The following is a 20786-nucleotide window of genomic DNA, read 5'->3' as shown; positions in this document are numbered from 1 at the left end:
GAGGCTTCTTTCCTCCTCTAGTCCCAGGTGGGCTGTTACGTCCAGCCATGAGCAGTCTGTGCTATGTGGTAGAACACAAGTATCCCAAGCCTGAGGCATTCTATAGTAAGTGTTGGTCATTGGGCAGGGAGGAACAGTGAGGCAGCAGGTCATGCTCCCCCAGCAGTCATGAGAGGATCTTTTAGGGATGTCATAGTCCTGGGATAGGACTCACAAGCAGGTAGGGCACAGCTGAGCCTTGTGTGACCCTAACTCTGGTACAGGAAGGCCGAGCTGCTGTATGCACAGAACACTGTTTTCCATTACAAACCACCACCAGGTTTAGTTTGCTTGGTGAGGAGCTGGGCCAGGATACGTCCTGTGGGCAGGCTGGTGGGCATGCATGGAGGGAGAGCCTGTGAGGTGCCCTCAGCAAGGCTGCCATGGTCACCTCCTTGGAACAAGCACCTGCACAGGCTCCTGCAGAGGGACCATTCATTCTGGCATCAAGGAAGCCTCACGCATATGGAGTACCTGGATCTCAGACAGCACAGGGTGGATAAGGGGAAACCTCCCACCTGGGGCATGGGAGGCTTCTGCTGAAAAAACAACGCCAACAAATAGTTGTTGGTGTGTCCACAATGCAAAGCCATGTCTCAGAGGCAGCAGTCAAGTCTTGCCCTAAGGTTCCTCTTCCTAGTTAATTTTTTTTACAGGCAGGCAGCCTGAAACCTGACCAGGTAAATGCTGGGTAAAAGTCAGGATCTATTTTGAGGTTATTTTCTGTTGTTAGCAAAATCTGTTCTTGAAATGTCCCTGTGGAGTGAGGAGCAAACCTTCAGGGAGGCATGTGGGTCAGGCTACTTAATCCCATTGCAGCATGGAATAAAGCCCAGTGATGTACAGCCACCAGGAGCTTGCCTTGACATCCACGCTTTTAAAGGACTGTGGTTACAAACTGCAAAGCTCTTGCTTTTCCTTACAGTGTTGTGTTTTTCCCTCCCCTTACAGCTTTGGTAATGAAATTTGAGCCATTTATTATGTGCTAAATTTAGGGAGGCCAAAAATATTTGCATACAAATATGTTTGATCTTTCAAGCATACAGAATGAGCACAAAATAACAAGTCTGCTGTTGGACACAAAGCAGAGTTCAAGTATTTTAAAATTAAAATAATTTAAAAGCATCTATATATGTGATGGCAGATGAGATTTTTCTGAGAAAAGAAAACCTCCCCCTTCTCACTATATACCAAATAAATGCAGATATTCCAGTCAGATATGGACTGAATTTCAATGTGACAATGGCACTTACTCTGCCAGAAATGTCACATCTGTAATGAATTGTAAATTATTTTCAGTTGCCACTGGAAACAGAGGAAGGGGAGGGTGAAATAATCAATATTGACACAACCACGCTTTATTTTTAAGCAGTACTTGTCTTTGGTGGCACCAATTAGAGGAGGAGAGAGCTAGAGCTGAAGTGAACTGCACAACTGAACACTATTTTGGTGTTTAGAAAACAGCCACAAGTGTGCTGCCTGCTGTTGTGCATTACTGTTGGGATGGTCATACCATAGAGATCACTGTTTCACCCTCTCATGTGAGCTGGGCATGTGTGGTGGGAGGCAGGCAGGTCTTACTGGGAGACTGTGGTCCATGAACAGTGGTGGTTCTTGCCACTGTCCCCACCAGTGCTGGTGCTGTCTGGTGAATGGGCACAAGGGCAACCACGCCAAGCCCTATGTCAGACCTTGCTGCCTCCTGAGGTCAAGTTGTCCTGACTTTCCCTTTTCCATTAACTTTAGGGATGATGATCGTCTAGCTGGGTATGACACAACACAGTGGGCTGGAATCCTTTTGCCCTTGTTTGCTGCAGCAAAATACACCCCTACACCCCATGGCCTCTGTCTTGACTGAAACAAAATGTCTTTGAAACTTTACTTACTCTTCAGTTAGCATGCAAGATATGGGGTTGATTGCTTAACTTTTAGCTCCTCATGATGTGTAGCTATGTAAGGTAGAACATGTGACAGGGCAAGCTGTTCACAAAACCCATTGTGCTTATTGCTGGTCTGTTCCCAGGATCCACAAAAGGATGCAGCATGGTCCAAATGCGCTCAGAAAAACAAGATTACCAAGCTCCTCTGGTTAAACAGTTGATATTGAGCTACTTCTAATGCAATTTCCTAACATTCAGAGGTGCTGTGATGTGATCTTACTCTTGCATAAAATGCCATGGAACTTCTAATGACAGAACAGATCAAATTTTCTGTTGTATGACTCATTCTGAGAAAAAGAATGCCATGCACTCAATACAACAAAAGTACATTCACTAAGTACTTCCTTATAGGACTTTGTGGACACAATCAATCACAAGCACAAAGTCCACGCAACACTTCTTGACGTGGACTAAAATTGACAGCTGAATTGTGTATACCCTTCGGTAAATCTTATCCACTGAACTCAAAATAGCCATGGCAGACCTAAGCCAAGCGTCTGCCTGACTTCACACACAGTAAATCTCAAGTGAGTATTTAAGAAGCAGAGGAAGGAATCGTGATGATGTGCCACTTAATTGGGGTTGTCTGAAATATCCACTGGTCCTGAAGATCAGGGGTAGATGGATGGGGGCAGCAGGATGATTTCACTGGAAAGAATTTGCTAGATAAATGTTAGGACTTTGGTGGCAGAATGCATAAAACAAGAGTCTATTGGAAATACCTGCAGGAGCACAAGAATATTCCCGAAAATCTGGATTGAGCATTTTTCTTCTTGGGGTTGTTTTGTTGTATTTTTTTCATTTTGTTTTGTTCATGATGACGGTGTTCTCCATGGACTAAGGTGCATTAGCGATAACAATGTCTGCAGCTCTATGTCTTGTGGGCATTCAGAGCCTTGCTGAAGGGGAATGTGGTGTTCAGCAATACCGCTACCAGCTGCTCAGGGGGAACTTGGTCCTTGCTTTATGCTTACTGCAGCAGATGTCTTTGTGTTTCCCCTTTTCAGAGATGCTATAATGGGTCCTAACGTAACCTTTCTTTTGTCTCTTTTCTTCCTGGGCCCACTGGTGAAAGGAAGCATTTTGGATGGTATCTGTGGCCTGAATGATGCTGCTGCTGAAGAGTTTCAGCACAAAAACTGGTCCTATATTTCACTAACACACAGCTCTATGTAAGGTGAAACAACAGGCTTCCAGATCTCCATTTCAACAATGGAGATCATTCAAATTACAACAAATGCAGCAAGGGTAGTCCTTTTGTCTGTGTTCATGGCTGCAATTATTTCTACCTTGCTGTTCTTACAACAATTTAATTTTGCAACATTTATTGGTTTGGAAGGAACATTCATCCTAGGTTTTTTGCATTTTGTGCTGTAAAAGGTCAAAACTGTCAGAAAAGATTTATTTTGTGGGAAAAGGAGCCCTTATTTAAAAGCCGAAGTAAAACAACCCTTCTGGAATAGAAAGGAAGCAGAAGGAATGAGCTAAAACCCAGAGCAGCAGCTGAAGCAATGTGTTACATTTCATGCTTTCTGATTTATGGCAGGGTGGTATTTACTCATCCTAGTGATCAGTGCAAGTGCTGGCCTTTCTGCACAGGGAATGCTGAGGAAGGAGTTAAAACCGCAAGGGCATTGCAGGCAGTGCCCTGGGTGGGTAATCCCTCTCCAGCTGCTTCTGAACTGGAGCTACTGGGGAGGGGGGACCCTTCTGCCTTATCTTTCCTTGTTGACCTTCAGGTTTTCCATCTATGTCAGGCATACAATGGAGGTGTGTCATTCCCTTCCTTAGCTCCTTCCTATTCCAAGAGCACCTAGCCCTCATCAGAATGCTGTAGTTGGTCCAGAGCTCCTGGGCCTCCCACGCTTGACAAAGAGGCCATGGATGCTGTGGATTGTCCCCACCCTGTCAGGAAGCCAGAACTGTGCTACTGTGGCTCATTCAGTGGATTAAAAAGATCGCAGACCCCCATGCTGACTGTAGCTGTTGGAAGGCTGTCTACACGAGGCATGCACATGGGTACACACGTGCACATGTGCACTGTGCTGCCACAGCACATGGCCTTCCTCACGGTTTGGCTCATCATCACCCTCCAGCCCCTGTGTGCCCCTGCCCACAGCCCCAGCTCCTCAACACCCCTGGGCTATGGGAGCTGAAAAGCAGAAGGCCCTGACTGTGCTCTTCCTGCCTGCTTGCTCTTCATTTTATCCTTTTTTTTTCTTTTCCACTCTTTACCACCCTTTTTATGTTTTAATCTTTCCCTTCCTCTCTCCTCTCCTCTTTTTTCTTTTTTTCTTTTTCTTTTTTTTTCTTTTTCTTTTTCTTTTCTTCTTTTCTGTTTTCTTTTCTTTTCTCTTTTCTTTTTTCTTTTCTTTTTTTTTCTTTTCTTCTTTTCTCTTTTCTTTTCTTTTCTTTCTCATTTTCCTTTCTCCTTTAATTTTCTTCTTTTCTTTTTCTTTTCTTTTCTTTTCTTTTCTTTTCTTTTCTTTTCTTTTCTTTTCTTTTCTTTTCTTTTCTTTTCTTTTCTTTTCTTTTCTTTTCTTTCCTTTTATTTTCTTTTCTTTTTCCTTCCTTCCTTTTTCCTTTTTTCCCCTTTTTTCCTTTTTTCTTCGTTTTTCCTTTTCTTTTTACCTTTAATCTTTTTTCCTTCTCCCCTCTTTCTCCCCCTTTTCTTTTGTTTTCTTTCTATTTTCTTTTATTTATTTTTTCCCCGTTTTTTCCTTTTTCTGTTTTCCTCTTTTTTTCCTTTGTCTTTTTCCTTCTCCCCCCCCCCGCCATCTCCCTTTTATCTCCCTCCCCTCCCCATGTTCTCTCTACCCTTGACGGCAGCGGGGGACACCGGGGAGGCTCCCGCTCCCCACGGCCGCGGCGCGGCCCTGCCGAGTCTCCGCCGCCCGGGCGGGGCATGAGCGCACGGCTGACGTCACGGGCGGCGAGGGCAGTATAAGCGGGCGCTGTCCGGTGCTGAAAACGACGGCGGCGGCGGCGGCGGCGGGCGCGGCGGGAGCGGCGCTGGCAGGTAGGGGCTGCGCCGGGGGGCGGCCGGGACCCGCGGAACAGGCTGCCAGCCGGGAGGGACCCACGGCAAAGAGAGAGCCTTAGCTAAAGCGCGAGCTACAGCAGAGAGGTGATGGGCTGTAGCTGGCGTTGGTGGTGAAACATATGTCTGCAAAATACAGACCTATAGTGAGAGATACATCCTGCATCTATACCTATCTCTATAGCATCTATATCTAATCTGTATCTATATCTATCTATATCTGTCTATATCTATCTACATCTCTATCTCTGTCTTTTATCTCTATCATCTACATCTAGATCTACATCTATATATCATCTATCTATCGTGGCCAAAGGCAGAAAGTACTGTGTTTCTGTCTGCGACTGTGTTCAGGAGTGCCAGCTTGCCAACATGGCATATCAGTCGCTTCAAAATACAGGCTAAGAGGTTCTCTGGATGCAAACACATCTGACAACTTTCCAGATGTATGCATAAACAGACAGGCGGTATATACATTCAGACTGCTTGGGAGTTGTTTTTTTTCCCCTTCTCCTCACCATATTTTTATTTTTGTTCATGTTTTGAGTCCCTTGCAGACAGTAAAGGGTTGGATAGAATTAAAAACAAGGGAAATTTACTGCAATTGTGTTTGTTATTGATTGCAAAAGTGAGTGGAAGGAAGAATGTGTGATATATTTCTTTATTTTCCTTATGGAAAACTGCTATCAGATTCCCCCTTAGACTTTCAGGGCAGGGACTCATCCATAGGAAAAGTTATGAGTTTTCATCCCAATTTTTCACTGGAAACATTGCATTTACATCGGAGACGGCTGCTGAGAGAGATCATGAGAAAAAATTAGTGCTACCATGGAAACATCCCAGAAAGGAGATTTATTTTTTAGTCTGTTTTGAGGGAACTTCTGCCAGTCTGCATTGCCTTTGTACATGTCAGATTGTGAACTCGATTGCCTAATTTGTAAATAGGAACCTCTATATTTGCTGGCGAAAAGATGATTTTCCTGTTTGTTAGGTGCTAATAGAATAGCTATTAGCTATTAGGCTCCCCGTCTAGGCTAGCTTCACAATCATCTATCTGCAGACAAAACAGCCATTTTAATATATTCTCCTTTGAGAGGCACAGAAGAAAATGTTTAGTATAAATCCTAAGGATAGTAAAAAATATTACCTGTTTTGTTTAAATGGGATTAAAGTCTGAAAGACTGGGGAGGAGTCCTCTGACCCTAGGTAACGTGGTATATTTAATGACAAGGTTTTATGACCTGAACTCAAAGATTTTAAAAGAAATCATTCCCAGATCCATTTGACAAGGTTTTCAAGTATCATCTACTAATAAAAAAGAAGTGAAAATTGATTTAGAGACAAATGCACCCAAAATATGCAGAGGGTAGCCAATGCCCTTTTATTCCTGCTGCAGAAATGTCTCATTGAGCAATATCAGTTTCGTGTGGAACACTAAACTGAACTTTGCCCTGCTATGCACATTTTGATTCTAATGGGATGCTGATGGCTCTTACAAAGGCTGTAACAATACATGATTATGTGCAGGGAAGGAGGTTGAGTTCCTGGTGTCTGTAAGTGGGAGGTGCCTGACAGATAATTATGGAACAACTCTCCCTTCCCCCACCCCTTGGAAAGGACAGTTTCTCATACGCTAATCAAACTAACTCTGTTCATAACCAGTCTCTCTGACGGAAAAGAAAGTCTTAATTTCATTTACTTGCTGCAAGAAGTAGTGAAGTGTTTTCTTTCTTCAGGGAGATATAAATTTATGTATTGAGCTAATGCCTTTTCTGTGACAGAAAATGAAGGAATGTCTTGGCTTTTTTTTCAGGGAAAACTCAGATCTGGAGGGTGGGACCTTCTAATCAGTTGTTTGGAAAAACAATGCTCAAATGTACCGAGGCTTGAAGTCAGAAATGTTCAAGGAAATTGTTTGCTATTACAGCTGTTACCTTGTTCAGGAAAAAAAAAACAAACAAAAAACAACCCCAAAAACCCCAACCAACCAAAAAGCAGCTGTCTGAACTGGTACTGCTTTAACTATTTAGTTTAGTCATATTTAGTTAGGGTATTTAGTTAACTTTAGTTAAGTCATATTATGTTAGGAACAAAAACTGAGTGGAAAAATCTACAAGTGAACTGAAATGAGTGTATTCACACTCACTTTCTACTTGCAGCAGGGGGTAAATAGTGGTACGTGTAGCTCTTTCATGATAAACTGAACCACCTGCGGCTCAGCAAGATGCTTTTACCAAGCCAAAAACCAAACGAACCAAAATAGGTTAATTAATCAAAGTGGTTTCTATCTTCATCATTTCTTTCTCACAATTCTACCTTATTAAAGCAACTGGATCAGAAAAGTATCTAACCATCAGTCTCACAGCCTGGTGTATCAGTGTCTGAGCATCTCCCAGGGAATGAGCGATGGCAGTGTTTCTCTACACTGGGTGAAGGGTGCTCAGCTCCCTGCAAGACTGGGCTTGTGCGGCTCCATCCTCATATGCAGCAGTGCTGTAATCTTAGTCAGAAGCATATTTTTCCCACTTCTGTTTCAGACTTTACTGCTTGCTGACTTAAGCTGGGCAGACTGACTAAACTTAGGCTTCTACTGATCTATTCTAACTGAATTTAGCCCACTTTTGCCAATGCTGATGTTTCTGCCTGTCTTGGGACCTGATTCAATGTCTGTTGAAATCAATGAATGAATGAAATCACCACTCAGAACCTACCTACTCAAGCTCATTTCCAAGATGGGTTTCAAAGGATTCAGTAGAATTATATTTTACCTTTAGGATAAATTATAGTGTGTCCTTCATATCAGGGATTATTACCCATAGGAAAAACGTTCACCCATAGAGTCTTGTAATTAAAATTCAACTGTAATCCAAATAATATTTTTTTTTATGATCTATAGAAAAAGAAAGTAATGACACAGACAGGAATGAGAGAAATAAACTTGCAAGTTGTTTTATACGCCATGCTCTCCACTTCATTACATTGATTTTATTGCAGTATAGCATCATTCAGCTGTATTACCCAGGCATGAAATTACATGCCCTATGGAATAATCTCACAAAGTATTTCTATATGCAGTTTTAATATTTTAAATATTAAAAATGGCATTTAAATATATGGATATACTGATTTTACCATTTGAGGTCTTCATTTTGATAATCAAAATGACATCTAGATTCCTCTATCGGCATTTCATGAGCTGAATAGGAATTACATTTTATTCTCTGGTGCTGCCGCTGGGAAATCAATGTTCATAAACTATTTTGAGTATAGAGATAAGAAATTTCTAGTATAGGAAACTGATAATTTCCAGTAAACTGAGGAATCTTAGAAAAGACTCAGAAAACCTCATATTTCCCAAAATATACAGCTTCCATGTACAAGTTATATTAGGTTTCAATAATTAATAAAAACATGTGTAGTACTGGTGGTATTCTTCATGATGAGTTTAAAATACCAATTTCTATTTTACTTCTCTGTTTCCTAAGACTGTCTCCATATGTTAACTGCTTCTTTTTTCTTTTTTTTTTTCTTCTTCCTCTTTATTTCAAGGAAACATTTTAAACATGGCAGAAACTAAAACCTTCCAACTTGGAGAAGCTCTCACCTTTTTCTTTGTCCTGATCTGCTGGGTTGATGCAGCTTCCTTCCAGCAGCATCAGCTGCTTCAGAAAGATCCAGACTATATAGTGAAAAACTCACAAAGGTTTCCAAATCCTGATATGATCAAGGCTTTGGAATACATAGAAGATCTTCGCAAGCAAACTAACAAAGGAGAAAGCAGCCCTGATTACAACTCTTATCAGAGCATCCCATACCTCCTGCAACAGAAAGAAAGCAAAGATCAAGTTCACCTACCAGATAATTTAAGGGATTCTTTGACTGAAGATGAGTCCCAATGGGTTAAGGTTATGTTGGAAGCCTTGAGGCAAGCTGAGAAAGAGTCAAAAGTTGGCCCAAAGGAGAATAAGCTTTATGGTCCAAGTTCTGACAGCAGTCTTCCAGCTGGAGGAACTGATGATTATGAGGCTTACAAGTGGCCTGAGAGATGGCAAAAATATCTCAAAATGCCACTTGGTCACTATGAAGACAGTTCAAGAGATAGTCCTTTCAAGCGTACTAATGAAATAGTGGAAGAGCAATACACACCCCAAAGCCTTGCTACGTTGGAGTCTGTGTTTCAGGAGTTGGGGAAGATGGCAGGACCTAGTAACCATAAGAAAGAAAGGTTGGATGAGGACCAGAAATTGTATACAGATGATGAAGATGATGTATACAAAGTGAATAACATTGCCTATGAAGATGTGGTTGGAGGAGAAGATTGGAATCCCATAGAAGAAAAAGTGGAAAGTCAAACTCAGGAGGAGATAAAAGATAGCAAAGAGGAAATTGATAAACATGAAGAGGAGATTGATGATGAAATGAAAAGATCAGGGAAACTCAACTTCCTTGAGGATGAAATAAGAAGAGACAATAAAGGTCAAATGTCACAGGATGTTTCAAAGCTAATGAATTATTACCTGAAGAGGCTGATGGGTGGTGCTGGGAATAGGAAATTAAGGACTGGAGGAGAACTTGAGGAAAAGAGAGCACCCACATTTTTGGATAAGCAACTTGATCCACAGTCTATAGCTCAGCTGATAGAAATCTCAAGGAATTTACAAATTCCTCCCGAGGATTTAATAGACATGTTGAAATCTGGAGAAAAAAAGCAGCTTCAGAGTGAAAGGTTGGAAGCTGAGCAGGAAGCAGAATTCCCAGAAGACCTCGACGAGATCACTGAAACCAATCTAGGACAGAGAGATATATTTAAACATAATGTAAACTCTAAAAATGGGTACATGAAGCAGCCTCTTAATCTTATTCCAGAAAATCTACCTGAAGACCTCAATGTTGAAGATATAGTCAGTCTTCTGGGAACTGACAATTTAGCTAATCAGAATCCCTCCTACTTCCTAAATCATCTTAATCAAGAAAATGATTTGCCAAGACTGTCTTACATTCCCAGAAGATTGAAAGGACACCCGTTTCCTAAGGCTGCCTGGTTGAACGATTTGGAAAGGCAACAACTGGAGTATGAGAAACTGAATGAGAAGGATGAAGAGCTGGCCGATTACTTGGCAAAGGTGTTGGCAAAATATCCTGAAGTTATCAATATGAACCAGATGAAACGAGTCCCAGTTCCAGCTTCTGAGAGCAACCTGCAGAAAGACGATCAGCTGGACCAGGCCATCAGGGAGCACCTAAGTCAGCTGGGACCACAGGAGGCTGCGAAGTTGGCTTCACTCAGCAAAAGGCTTTCCATGGCCGGAGAAACTGATGACACCCAAAACAGGCAGTATCTTGATGAGGATATGCTAACAAAGGTGTTAGAGTATCTAAACCAGGAGAAATCAGAGCTTGAAAGTGATCACATTACTAAACGGGCAATGGAAAACATGTAATTGTTCCCCAAACATTATTTCTCTTCAATGTGTTGACTTCTATCCCAATTCAGTTGTGATTTATTCCCACTCTCCCACTGAACAACCTATGGTAGACTACTTACCATTGAAAAGTCTGCATATCTTTCTCAGAGCTGTTATATTGTTTATTGATATACTTATATATGTTATAAATTATGGGGCAACCAACAAATTGCTTGAAGTGTTTTAAGAAACAATTTAATGAAATCAAGTAAACCTATAATATGTAAACAAAAGACCTTTACATTGTTAATAAAACATGATAAATGAAGAATGACAATTATAATTTGAAATTTTTAAGATCAATTGGATTATTTTGTTACTGTCTGTAGTGTCTTTTGTGGAGTATCAAATAAAAAAAATAAAGCATTATATATATAGTTTTATTTACAAGGCTTTTTCTATTCAGTGTTTTATTGTTGATGAATAAATTATTTCTGGACAATAGACTGTGTTTTCTTTGTGGCAGTTGATAAAGTCATACTAATTTGAAATGGAAACATATCTTTTTACTTCCACAGACAGCTCTTCTGGAGTTTAGTATTTTATTATACAATAAGTTGGTAGCACACATTTGCTTTTCTGGGCTGTGAGAACACTGACTGGCATTATCTTTAAGGGCAGCGTGTACCTGAAAAGCTTGCTGAAGTCAATCAGGGCAGTAACTGCATTATCTTTCCAGAAAATTGGGCCCACATAATTGATAATATCACTTGGCAGTGGGAGGAAGATGATCTGTCCAGCTGAGACAGACTTTATGACAAAGCTCTAAATAAATAAAAAATTGAACCTTTGTGTGTAGCAGCAACTCTGGGAAGCTCTGCAGGCAGGTTCCTCACTATCTCTTGTTAGGGCTACCACAAAGAAAGAGATGGGCTCCAGTGCAAGGGAAGCAGAGAACTCACCCTGTAGGTAACATCATGTTTTTTTGTCTAATAAACTATTATTTCCAATGAAATGAAAAATTATTCCCAATGAAATATTATTTCCATTAAATTAATGTTACACCTATAAATAAGTATACAAAGAACCATTATTATTCACTACATTACCTGGACACTTGAAATGTCTCTTGAGATGCTGTTAAAACCTGCAGTGGATGTTCTGGAAAAGCTCTGGCTCTTTTACAGAAGGAAATGTGCTTGTGTAACTCTGTGAGTCAGACATGGTTTTCACTAGGACAGCTCAGGCATAAGCATTTCCAGGATTATAGTTTAAAAGTGGTTTTCCCTGTGGTATTCTTCAGCAGCTCATCTCTGCTAAGTGGGGTGGGGATGATTTTTGGTGAGGCGATGTCTGATGAAGCGAAGTACAAAGGATGCATAAATAAGATTTCATCTTCAGTGTCACTATAACCCTGAGCAATTGCGGATGATAAGAGTTCAGTCAGAGCTTCAGTTTCCTGTTATTTGGATGAGTCAAAACATTCAATATGATACTGAAAAGATACCATAGTGAAATTCACTTCTGTACTTTAATGGAGGACAAATCTGTTACCATTCGAGATGCGCTTGCCTGTGACACTGCAAACTTGGAATCACTGCAAACTTGGAATCACTGCAAACTTGGAATCACTGCATTTTATTCAAAACCAAACTGTGCTTGAAACAAATAACATATTTTAGCACCTTGATTCCTAATACTGTTATTCTCCTTGATCTTAATACTGTTTTTTCAATCCTCATAGTCCAGAAAATTTGGACAAAACAGTAACATTTAATAGTTAATTACATAATACATGGAACTATGGAAAAGTAATAAAAAAAAAAGAATACTGAGACATAAATGAATGTTTTCAGTTCTCAGTGCACAGCTTTGCAATTCCATATTTGCTTTCCAAGGTCATAATTTACAGGAGACTTCCGTTCTGCCCTTATTCACATACACACACACAGAGTTTCAATAGATGCAAACAGTGGTCACAAACATGCTGTGCAAAACACTTAATAAACAATAACATGATACCAGACTAAATAATTTAAAGGATCTTTAGCAGGACTAAAGCAGGACTGCAGACAATAATCTCTCCCTGATTCTTGCACAGACCCTGAAACAGCACATTTCTCCTGCCTCAGACAGCTCAAAGCATGAGCAGGATACCAAGGTGGTTCTCAATGTGCTTCCTTGTGTTTCCTTTTTGTAGCAGTGTCCTTAAAGCACATGTATATATGTGTGCTCTCTGCCCCCAAGTCTGGGTGGATAGTCAAGCCACACACCAAACCTCATGCCTCATGGCTAAAACAGATACAAATTTGTCTATTGTTTTTTTTCACAGTGAAAATTAAAATTGCAAATTGCATTTTTTCCCCTTTTACTGCCCTCCTTTCTTTCAATGGTGATATACAGTGGTGCGTTACAAAGGAGGTTTTCCATGTCCCCCCACAGGAGTTGCTGAGCTGCAGGCTCAGAGGAGCATCACCCTCTCCCCAGTGATGAAGGGCTGAGCAACACGTGCTATGGCAGCTGGGAGGCAGCCATACCTCCTTGCAGCAGCGCACCACAGTGCTGAGGAAATGGAGATGAAAATGCTTTGAAGTGCCACCCTTCAATTCCGCTTTGTCCTAAAATCGTGCTCAGATGGCTCTCAGCACAACCCAGCCAGCCCCAACATGGGTCTTCGCATTGCTCTGTGATTCTCCTCTTTCCCATGAGCTGATACTGGTGGCAACATCATTCCTCTAACGCCACCAGAAGTCCCCAGACATGAGGGCCTTCCTAAGGGATTCGGCTCTGCATGTATTTGATGTCCTCTTCAAGTGGAAAATAAAACTATCAGGCAGTGGGATTTTTGGTTTAAAGGGTCTTGTTTTATTCAAAAGTTAATGTAAAATGTTGCCTATGTCAAAGCAATGTTTTACAGCAGGTATGTGAATGTAGCTTGCTATTATTATTCCTTGTTCTCACCAATAAGCAAAGGCTGATGGGGAATGTAAAGCTCAAGGGCAGCCTTGGCTGTAGTGACCATGATGTGGTGGAGTTCAAGATCCTTAGGGTAGTGAGGAGGGCATTTAGCAAGCTTTCTACCCTGGACTTCAGGAGAGCAGACTTAGGCTTCTTGAGGGATCTTCTTGGCAAAGTTCCATGGGATAAAGCCCTGGAAGGAAGAAGGGCCTGAGAAAACTGGTTAATATTCAAGGATCTCCTCCTCCAAGCTCAGGAGGGATGCATCCCAGAAAAGAGGAAGCTAGTCAAAAACACCAGGAGGTCTGCATCAATGGACAAGGAGCTCCTGGAAAAACTCAAACACAAAAAGGAAGCTTACAGAGAGTGGAAACAAAAACAGGTAGCCTGGGAGGAATACAGAGAAATAATCCGAGCAGCCAGGGATCAGGTTAGAAAAGCTAAATTTCTCCTAGATAGTAGAACTAAATCCAACCAGAGACATCAAGAGCAAAAAGAAAAGCTTCTATAGGTATGTTAGGAAAATGTGGGCCCTCTCCAGAAGGAAATGGGAGACCTGGTTACCTGGGACATGGAGAAGGCTAAGGTGGTCAATGGCTTTTTTGCCTCAGTCTTCACCAGCAGGAGCTCCAGCCACACTGCCCACATAGAAGGCAAAGGCAGGGATTGGAAGAATGAAGAACCACTTGCTGTAGGAGAAGATCAGGTTTTGGATCATCTAAGGAGCCTGGAGGTGCACAAATCCATGGGACCTGACAAGATGCATCTGCGGGTCCTGAGGGAACTAGCAGACAAAGTAGCTGAGCCGCTGTCCATTGTATCTGCGAAGTCATGGCAGTCTGGTGACATTCCCACTGACTGGAAAAGGGGAAATATAAGCCCCCATTTTTAAAAAGGGAGAAAAGGAAGGCCTGAGGAACTACAGGACAGTCTTACCTCTGTGCCCACCACATTGTATAACAGAACAACTGGAAATTTTAGGCTGATTTCACGCTAAAAAGAGACATCAATACCTTTTCCTCTTCTAGCTACAGAAAGTGGGAGGCAAATCACCCTGTGAAGTTCTTTATTTCTAATAAATGAATCTCAAACTCAATTTCAAAATTAAATTAAACCAGCACGTATTGAATAGGCAGCACCCTCTTGATGGGTATAGCTGCCTCTTGCTATGTAATCAAAGCTGTTGCAGTAGAGCAGATAGATATACCTAAATATGCAAGACAGCATTATCAAAATGTACACTATAACAGGAGATCTGCTCCGTTAAACCACACCAGAGCGGATCCCTGCATAGAGGCTGTGTAGTGCTTAATTGTTCTTAATAACCACAGACGCTTCTGCCATCATTTGTCTGTGTTTTATGTTTTCCTTATGAGTATAGTGGGACAAACAGTCATGTTGTTAATAATGCACACAGAATACATAATCCATAACAGATACACTATCAAGTTTATTATTATAATTATATGAAGAATAAAGTGACCGCCCTTCAATTTTTACTCAGGCAAAGTAAGGAGCAGATTTTAAATTCCTCTATTGTGCCACCATTTGACAGCATCCCAGATGCAGCTGGTTTGTACTCTGTTTATCAACGTCTTTTTTCCAGCAAAGGAAAATGTTTCTGCTCACATCTCCCTCTTAAAACCTGCAGTAAGCTTTATCGTGCCCTCATACTTAAGGTCTTCCCCAACAAGCACATTGAACACAAATTTGGTCTGAATGTAACAGGCTGCTGAACACCTTTCTAAAGACCCGAGGGATTTCTTCTTTCTACATACACCAGAATTCATTGTATTGGTATCCATAAGAGTTAACATTTTGGGGCTGCTATTTTTTTCATTAATTCACATGCTACAGTGAGTGTTTTGTTTGCATCTTGATCTCGATGGCTCCATCATTTTGTCAGCTGGGGCTCGTAAATGAGAGCATTTGTTGATTCAAAAATTAATGTCACCACATTACCTCACCTGAAGAAATTAGATTGCTGCAATTATTTTTTCTAAAGGGGCATTTCCACATTGCAATGGAAGGGGTCTGTGTTGCATATAATGTGACAGTCGTTAGCATTGCTCAAAGCACTTTACAAGATAACATGTTTTTCAGTGTAAGCTATCTATGATTTTCTGAACATGGCAAAGGGCAAGCTGAGGCTGGAACTTGGGCATCCTGAATCATGCTCTGCTTCACAGCTTTATCCTGCCATTCTTGCTGTTGCTAAGAAGACTGATGACTCAAACTTGCTTCTCAAAGGCAAAACTTACCCAGACCAATCTTCTACAGCTTCATGTCATAAGTAGCGTTATGGGAATGGAGCACCTCAGTGGATAACAGTTGTGTGCAGTGATGACTGCCACATGGGGACTGTGCTCCCTGGAGCGTCCTTCACCTCCCTCCAAGATGCACACCGATCGGTGGCTATTTACTACAGGATGTATAAATTTATAGAGACACAGCTGGATGCCACCTGCACTTTACGTGTTCAGCTACCCAAGCACCTCCAGAGAGGTTTATCCAAGCTACAAGGAACTCCAGTTAGTAGCAGCAGGCAGATGCAGCGCCTCTAGTACATAAAGTGAAAGCAGAAGCCCTGAATCAGAGCTGATTATCTGAAGAACCATGCTATTCCTGACTTTTGGATCATTCAACAACATTTGAGATTGTTAATAATTCATTTGCAGATGTTGTAGAACTCTAAATGAGGCTGATTAAATGCATTTGCCGTTTCTCTTGAGAGAGGAACCACTCAGGAAACCACTCAGCATCTGCAAATGTCTTGGAATTAGCGTACTCAAAATTAAGGGTTCACTTACAATGTTTTCACCTTGTAAAGAAAGAAAAAGTGACCTCTGATTCCAATGTAATGTACACTGGTGGATAACTACAGTGCAATGATTTTAAATTCACTGCAGCCATTCAGTAGCTCTGCTATGTAATGATTAGTGGTCCAACCCAGAGCTCTGCCTTCCTCTGCTAAGACAAAAACCTGCAGACAATGAGCCCATGCAGGTCCTATACGCCCAAGGGTGGAGAGCTAGAAAATGGCTGTTTGGCAGCTCCCCAGCTCCTACATTGCTGCTCTGTGATATGCTTCCCAAAAACCCTTCTGGTGGCTGCCTAAAAATAGAGCCCTGGCTTTACCTTGGCAGAAAAGCCAGCCTCTCGCACGGTGACTTGGTGGGAGTGCCACAATGCAGCCAAGTCCTTTGGATCAGAGGGGCAGGATCCAGGACAGGCTTTAAAGGGAATAATGAGCTTTATACCACCTTTGTGGCTCCCTGATTATGTCACCAAACTTGAGTCTGTTGAGATTTCAAGTGGCCGTTCCACTTTCTAAAACCACACTTCCTTTCATTGGATCTTTTCTTCAGCTCCAATTTTAAATCCCATTTATATTCACATTGTAAATCTGTTGCTCCTAAATGGAAAAAAACCCTCCCACGCCCACTTTTATCTCTCCGTTTTAACCTAAGAGAACGTGTCAGATTGGATAAGATGCAACATACAATTTCTTCAAGGAATACATTTTCTACCATAGCTATGTGTTTTGGCTATATGTTTTGCCACTAATAAATGTTACAGCAGAGCAACAAACCACTTAGACACAACCCGTACTTGTACTCCCATATTATGTATGTAAGAGCCAGGCAAGAACACTATGTACAGACACAGAAAAGATAAAAATAAAGATAAATCATTAAAGGGGATAAACTCAGTATTCCTTGCTTTTCATTCATGTGCCATAACCACGGGAGAGGTGTTAAATCCCTGAAAGTAAGTTTTGGGATGCAAATGTAACCTTGTAGGAAAACTGTTTTCTGCAAAGTTAAATTTACTCAGATCCAGTATATGATAAATTGATTTTCCTCTTACAAATGTGAATGCAACAAGGTGGAAACTTTGCATTGGTGACTACCATGCTAAGGGAGACTCAGAAAAAAATAAATCTTCTCCTGTATGAAAGTCTGCAGCTCCCATCGTATTCCACTAGTTCATTTAGACAACAGGAATGTTGTTACTGTACAAACTCACAAGTCCTTTACCCTCACCCACAGGCCTGGACTTTGCTTTACTAAAGCAGTAGTCAGGTTGAACTTTGCTTACCCATACTATTAGCTTTCTAATTTCTAGTTAAAACTGGCAGCCCCTCTGGCCACTTCCTCACCAGAATGCATGGTCTGAAACCACCACAGTCATGCAAACCACTAGGGGTGGCTGGGGCACAGTGGCAGCTTTTGTAAGGTTCTGTCTTCTGCATTTCTGAACCTCCCCTTCACAACAAAGGAGTTGTTCCATCCAAGGGATCTGTAACTGCTGGGAAGAGCTCATGGATATTTTATTTTAGAAAAAACAAACAAAACCCTGTTGAAAATACCACAACTATGAACAATTAAAAATATTTATCAAATCCTCAATGTCTTTCTTACCTGTTACAAAAACACTGCTTTTGGCTTAATTTTATGTTGTTTCTCTTCCGCTCCTTTTAGAGTCAGTATATTGTGCAATGCTGATCCTAAACAAGAGTTCAAAGATGTGGGCAGGTTCCCAATTTGGCAACACCTTTTACATCAGTCTTGTTTATATCTGACACAATACAGGTGAATGCAATAACTTCACATAATTCTGTACTGTATAGCACTATTTGTTTCCATGCCAGTAAATTTTATGATATCCCACATACCGAGGCCATATTTAAGCTGAAACTCATCCTAGAGAGAAGATGCAGGGGCAGGAACTGGAAATGTAGCCTCTGCCATGGACCAGTGTTCAATGCCGCCATCATTTAACATGTAGTTAAAAAGAACACTTTGCATGGAGAGCTGAGGAGCAAGTCTGATTTTCTTCAGCATTGTTTTGGCCATGAAGTTCCTTTAAGGTTAGTGTAATATACCCTCTGTGGAGCTGATCGCTGCTTCACACATAGATGGCCATGTCAGACTCCAAATCTCTTGGCTCCAAACTAGGATGCTATTTATAGATCCCCCTTAGCCCTCCCCACCTGCCTTCCAAACAGGCTGAAATATCAACTTAGAAAATACAAAACTCTGTTCAAGCATGAGGAAGACAACAGAGGGGATGTTAAGTAGTCTGGATGTTAAAAATATGCTAAGACAAATTGTGGCAGGCAGATCAAGTCCCCAAGGAACAAAGTTTTGAAAATAAACTTCCAAGAAAATTCTGAAGTGCAATCAATATAATCAATACTATGCTCAAACACCTTTCCCCATCTATCTGATCTACAGGTAGGCTGCCAGAAAATCATATTAGCTTTATTTCATTAACCCTGCTAAAGGCAACATTTGCATTTATAACTTAATACTGGATGCTCACTGAAGTGGTCTCCAAAGCCAGGTGATGAATGAGGCTGGGGAGGCCTCCCATTCCTATCACTTGGTTACCACTGCCTGCCACAGAGAAGATAAATGGTACCTGGCAGCCTGGTCATGCCACAGATTGGGGTGTCTGGGGGAAACTGTACTGGTGACCACCTGCAGATCAGCAGGAATACCGAAGAGCCCAGTTTCCCTGGGCAACCTTAGGCTTTGGGGAGCCTTCTATCTTTGAGCTGACACCTCTGTGGTTACCTTCTGGGCTAACTCATTTATTAATCAGGTTGTGTGATTTCTTTTCCTTCCAGTTACCATCCTCCTGGCGCAGCTCAGTGCATGACTCAGTAAGCCTGGCTTAATCATCTTCATTATATATTCTGAGCCTATTTCATTGCAGATAAAGCTCTTGGTGACCAGCTCCTACAACTAAAATACCCAGAATGGAAATAAAAAAGTGGGACTTCACCTTTGGATTGCGGGTGTTTAAATTAGCTCCTGTGCTAGAGCACCTTTCCAAAGAAGCAGGCAAAAGCAGCAGCAGACTGTTTACAAATATATAAATTATACGACCTTTAAAAAATGCATACTTTACATATCAAACTGCAAAGATAACATAGAATTTAGTTATCCTACACCAAGGCTGCTGGGACATTTGTATTTTCCTAAGAAAATTACTTTGCCTTGTAGCTCACATTTGATATTGCACCCTTTTCTGCCTGCGCATTTCATTATCCAGCGCTCGGTCTTCTCAATAGTCTAATGCTGTCGTTCTTAAGAAATTAAATTTTTAATGGTCTTCTTGATGAGCATGTGTTTTGTGGTATCTGAAAATAGATGTACTTTATTTCTAGACTGGATGCGTATTTTACCTATTGAGCTGTACATTTCGGTAGCTGCGGCTTCCTATCTGTTGAGATGAAAAAATAATTTAAACAGTCATTTGCCTGACAAGATGTGGTTATTTGTGCTCCTACATATCCTAAGTTGGATTTGTGGTTTGCCCTTTAACTCTACATCTTTCAAAACCCAAAGAATGAGGAGTGCATTCCTTTACCAATTCTTGGTGGGTAAGCACAGGAATTGTATTGCACATATATATCTGTATATACACACACGCACACACACATCTTATAGCAGATGCAATTGGAATATACAAAACAGCAGGTGTTTCAGTTAAGCTGTTGCTACAAATAGGGAAAGAAAAAAGAGAAAGGGAGCAAGCAAGCCCCTGTTTGACATTCATAGGTTAGGAGTGAGGTGTGAGGGGACCTGTTCTGCCACCAGATCTGACTTGGGCAGCTGGTGATGGGTTTGCAGCTTGACTTTCTCACAAGGAAGGCACTAGCCCTGGCTAATCAGGGCTTCCACTACTTATGCAGATTTCTGGTGAAAGAAACTATGGCCAGGGATGCTATTCACCTAAAAATACTTTGGCTGTCTAAAACTGAGCACCTACATTAAAACAGCACGCCTTTCAAAGCTGCTATGCCTTTGCTGCTAAACTAAGAAAATGCTGAAAACTTTGGGCTTTGCTTTTCCTTATAAATAGGTGCCTTGTGTGGTGGGGTAACTTACTGCAGATCTGCTGCGTTCATTGAGCACAGACAGTTTGGCCATCTTGACGAATGTTTACATAAAGCCAAATTATCCCACAGATCTATTAGTGTTTCACTGTGTGAGAAATGCACGTGCACCCAGCACCTAGCTGAAGCATCAGTCCCTGCTCAGGACAGCTTGTTTCCTCTCTGTGCCCTAGTGAGCAGCAGGCAGTAGATGACTGACATGGCACAGGGACACAGTTGTGACAGGACCACCTCCTCGGACCCAAGAAAGAAGAGAGCTGAAGGGGAAAAGGCCTGAAGTCTCCAGGTGCAGCACTGTTCACCCTTTAAACCCACTAATGTACTCCACTGTTTATACACCTTGCCTAAACAGATACAGCCCAACTCCCCAGTCTTCTGTTGGCCCTGTGCCCTTCCCACTGAACCCATTGGGAGCTACCTCAGGACACACTCATTCAGTTACCTCTCCAACTGAAAAACCCCAAACCCTTCATTTCACACAACACAGATTTGCA

The 20786-nt window shown here is 41.5% G+C and overlaps 1 protein-coding gene across 3 annotated transcripts; it reads left to right on the top strand.

Annotated features, from left to right (window-relative positions):
* Positions 1-4900: 4900 nt before the first annotated feature.
* On the top strand, positions 4901-10928 carry SCG2 (secretogranin II). 3 transcript variants are annotated; one of them, XM_062638868.1, is made up of 2 exons: positions 4901-4998; positions 8569-10928. In XM_062638868.1, the coding sequence occupies exon 2, from the start codon at positions 8583-8585 to the stop codon at positions 10458-10460; it is 1878 nt and encodes a 625-aa protein (XP_062494852.1). In that variant the 5' UTR covers positions 4901-4998; positions 8569-8582; the 3' UTR covers positions 10461-10928. The 3 variants fall into 3 exon arrangements, with proteins under 3 accessions (XP_062494852.1, XP_062494851.1, XP_062494850.1); XM_062638867.1 differs by having other exon boundaries at positions 4971-5106; XM_062638866.1 differs by lacking the exon at positions 4901-4998 and adding an exon at positions 5017-5165.
* Positions 10929-20786: the final 9858 nt, after the last annotated feature.

Source organism: Pezoporus occidentalis, unplaced genomic scaffold, assembly GCF_034315485.1.
Source record: "Pezoporus occidentalis ecotype Australia unplaced genomic scaffold, CSIRO_AGI_Poc_V1 ctg59, whole genome shotgun sequence".
In the NCBI taxonomy this organism is placed as follows: Eukaryota; Metazoa; Chordata; class Aves; order Psittaciformes; family Psittacidae; genus Pezoporus; species Pezoporus occidentalis.
The sequence above is the reverse complement of the archived record's forward strand: the minus strand, read 5'-3'. Positions and strand labels throughout refer to the sequence as shown.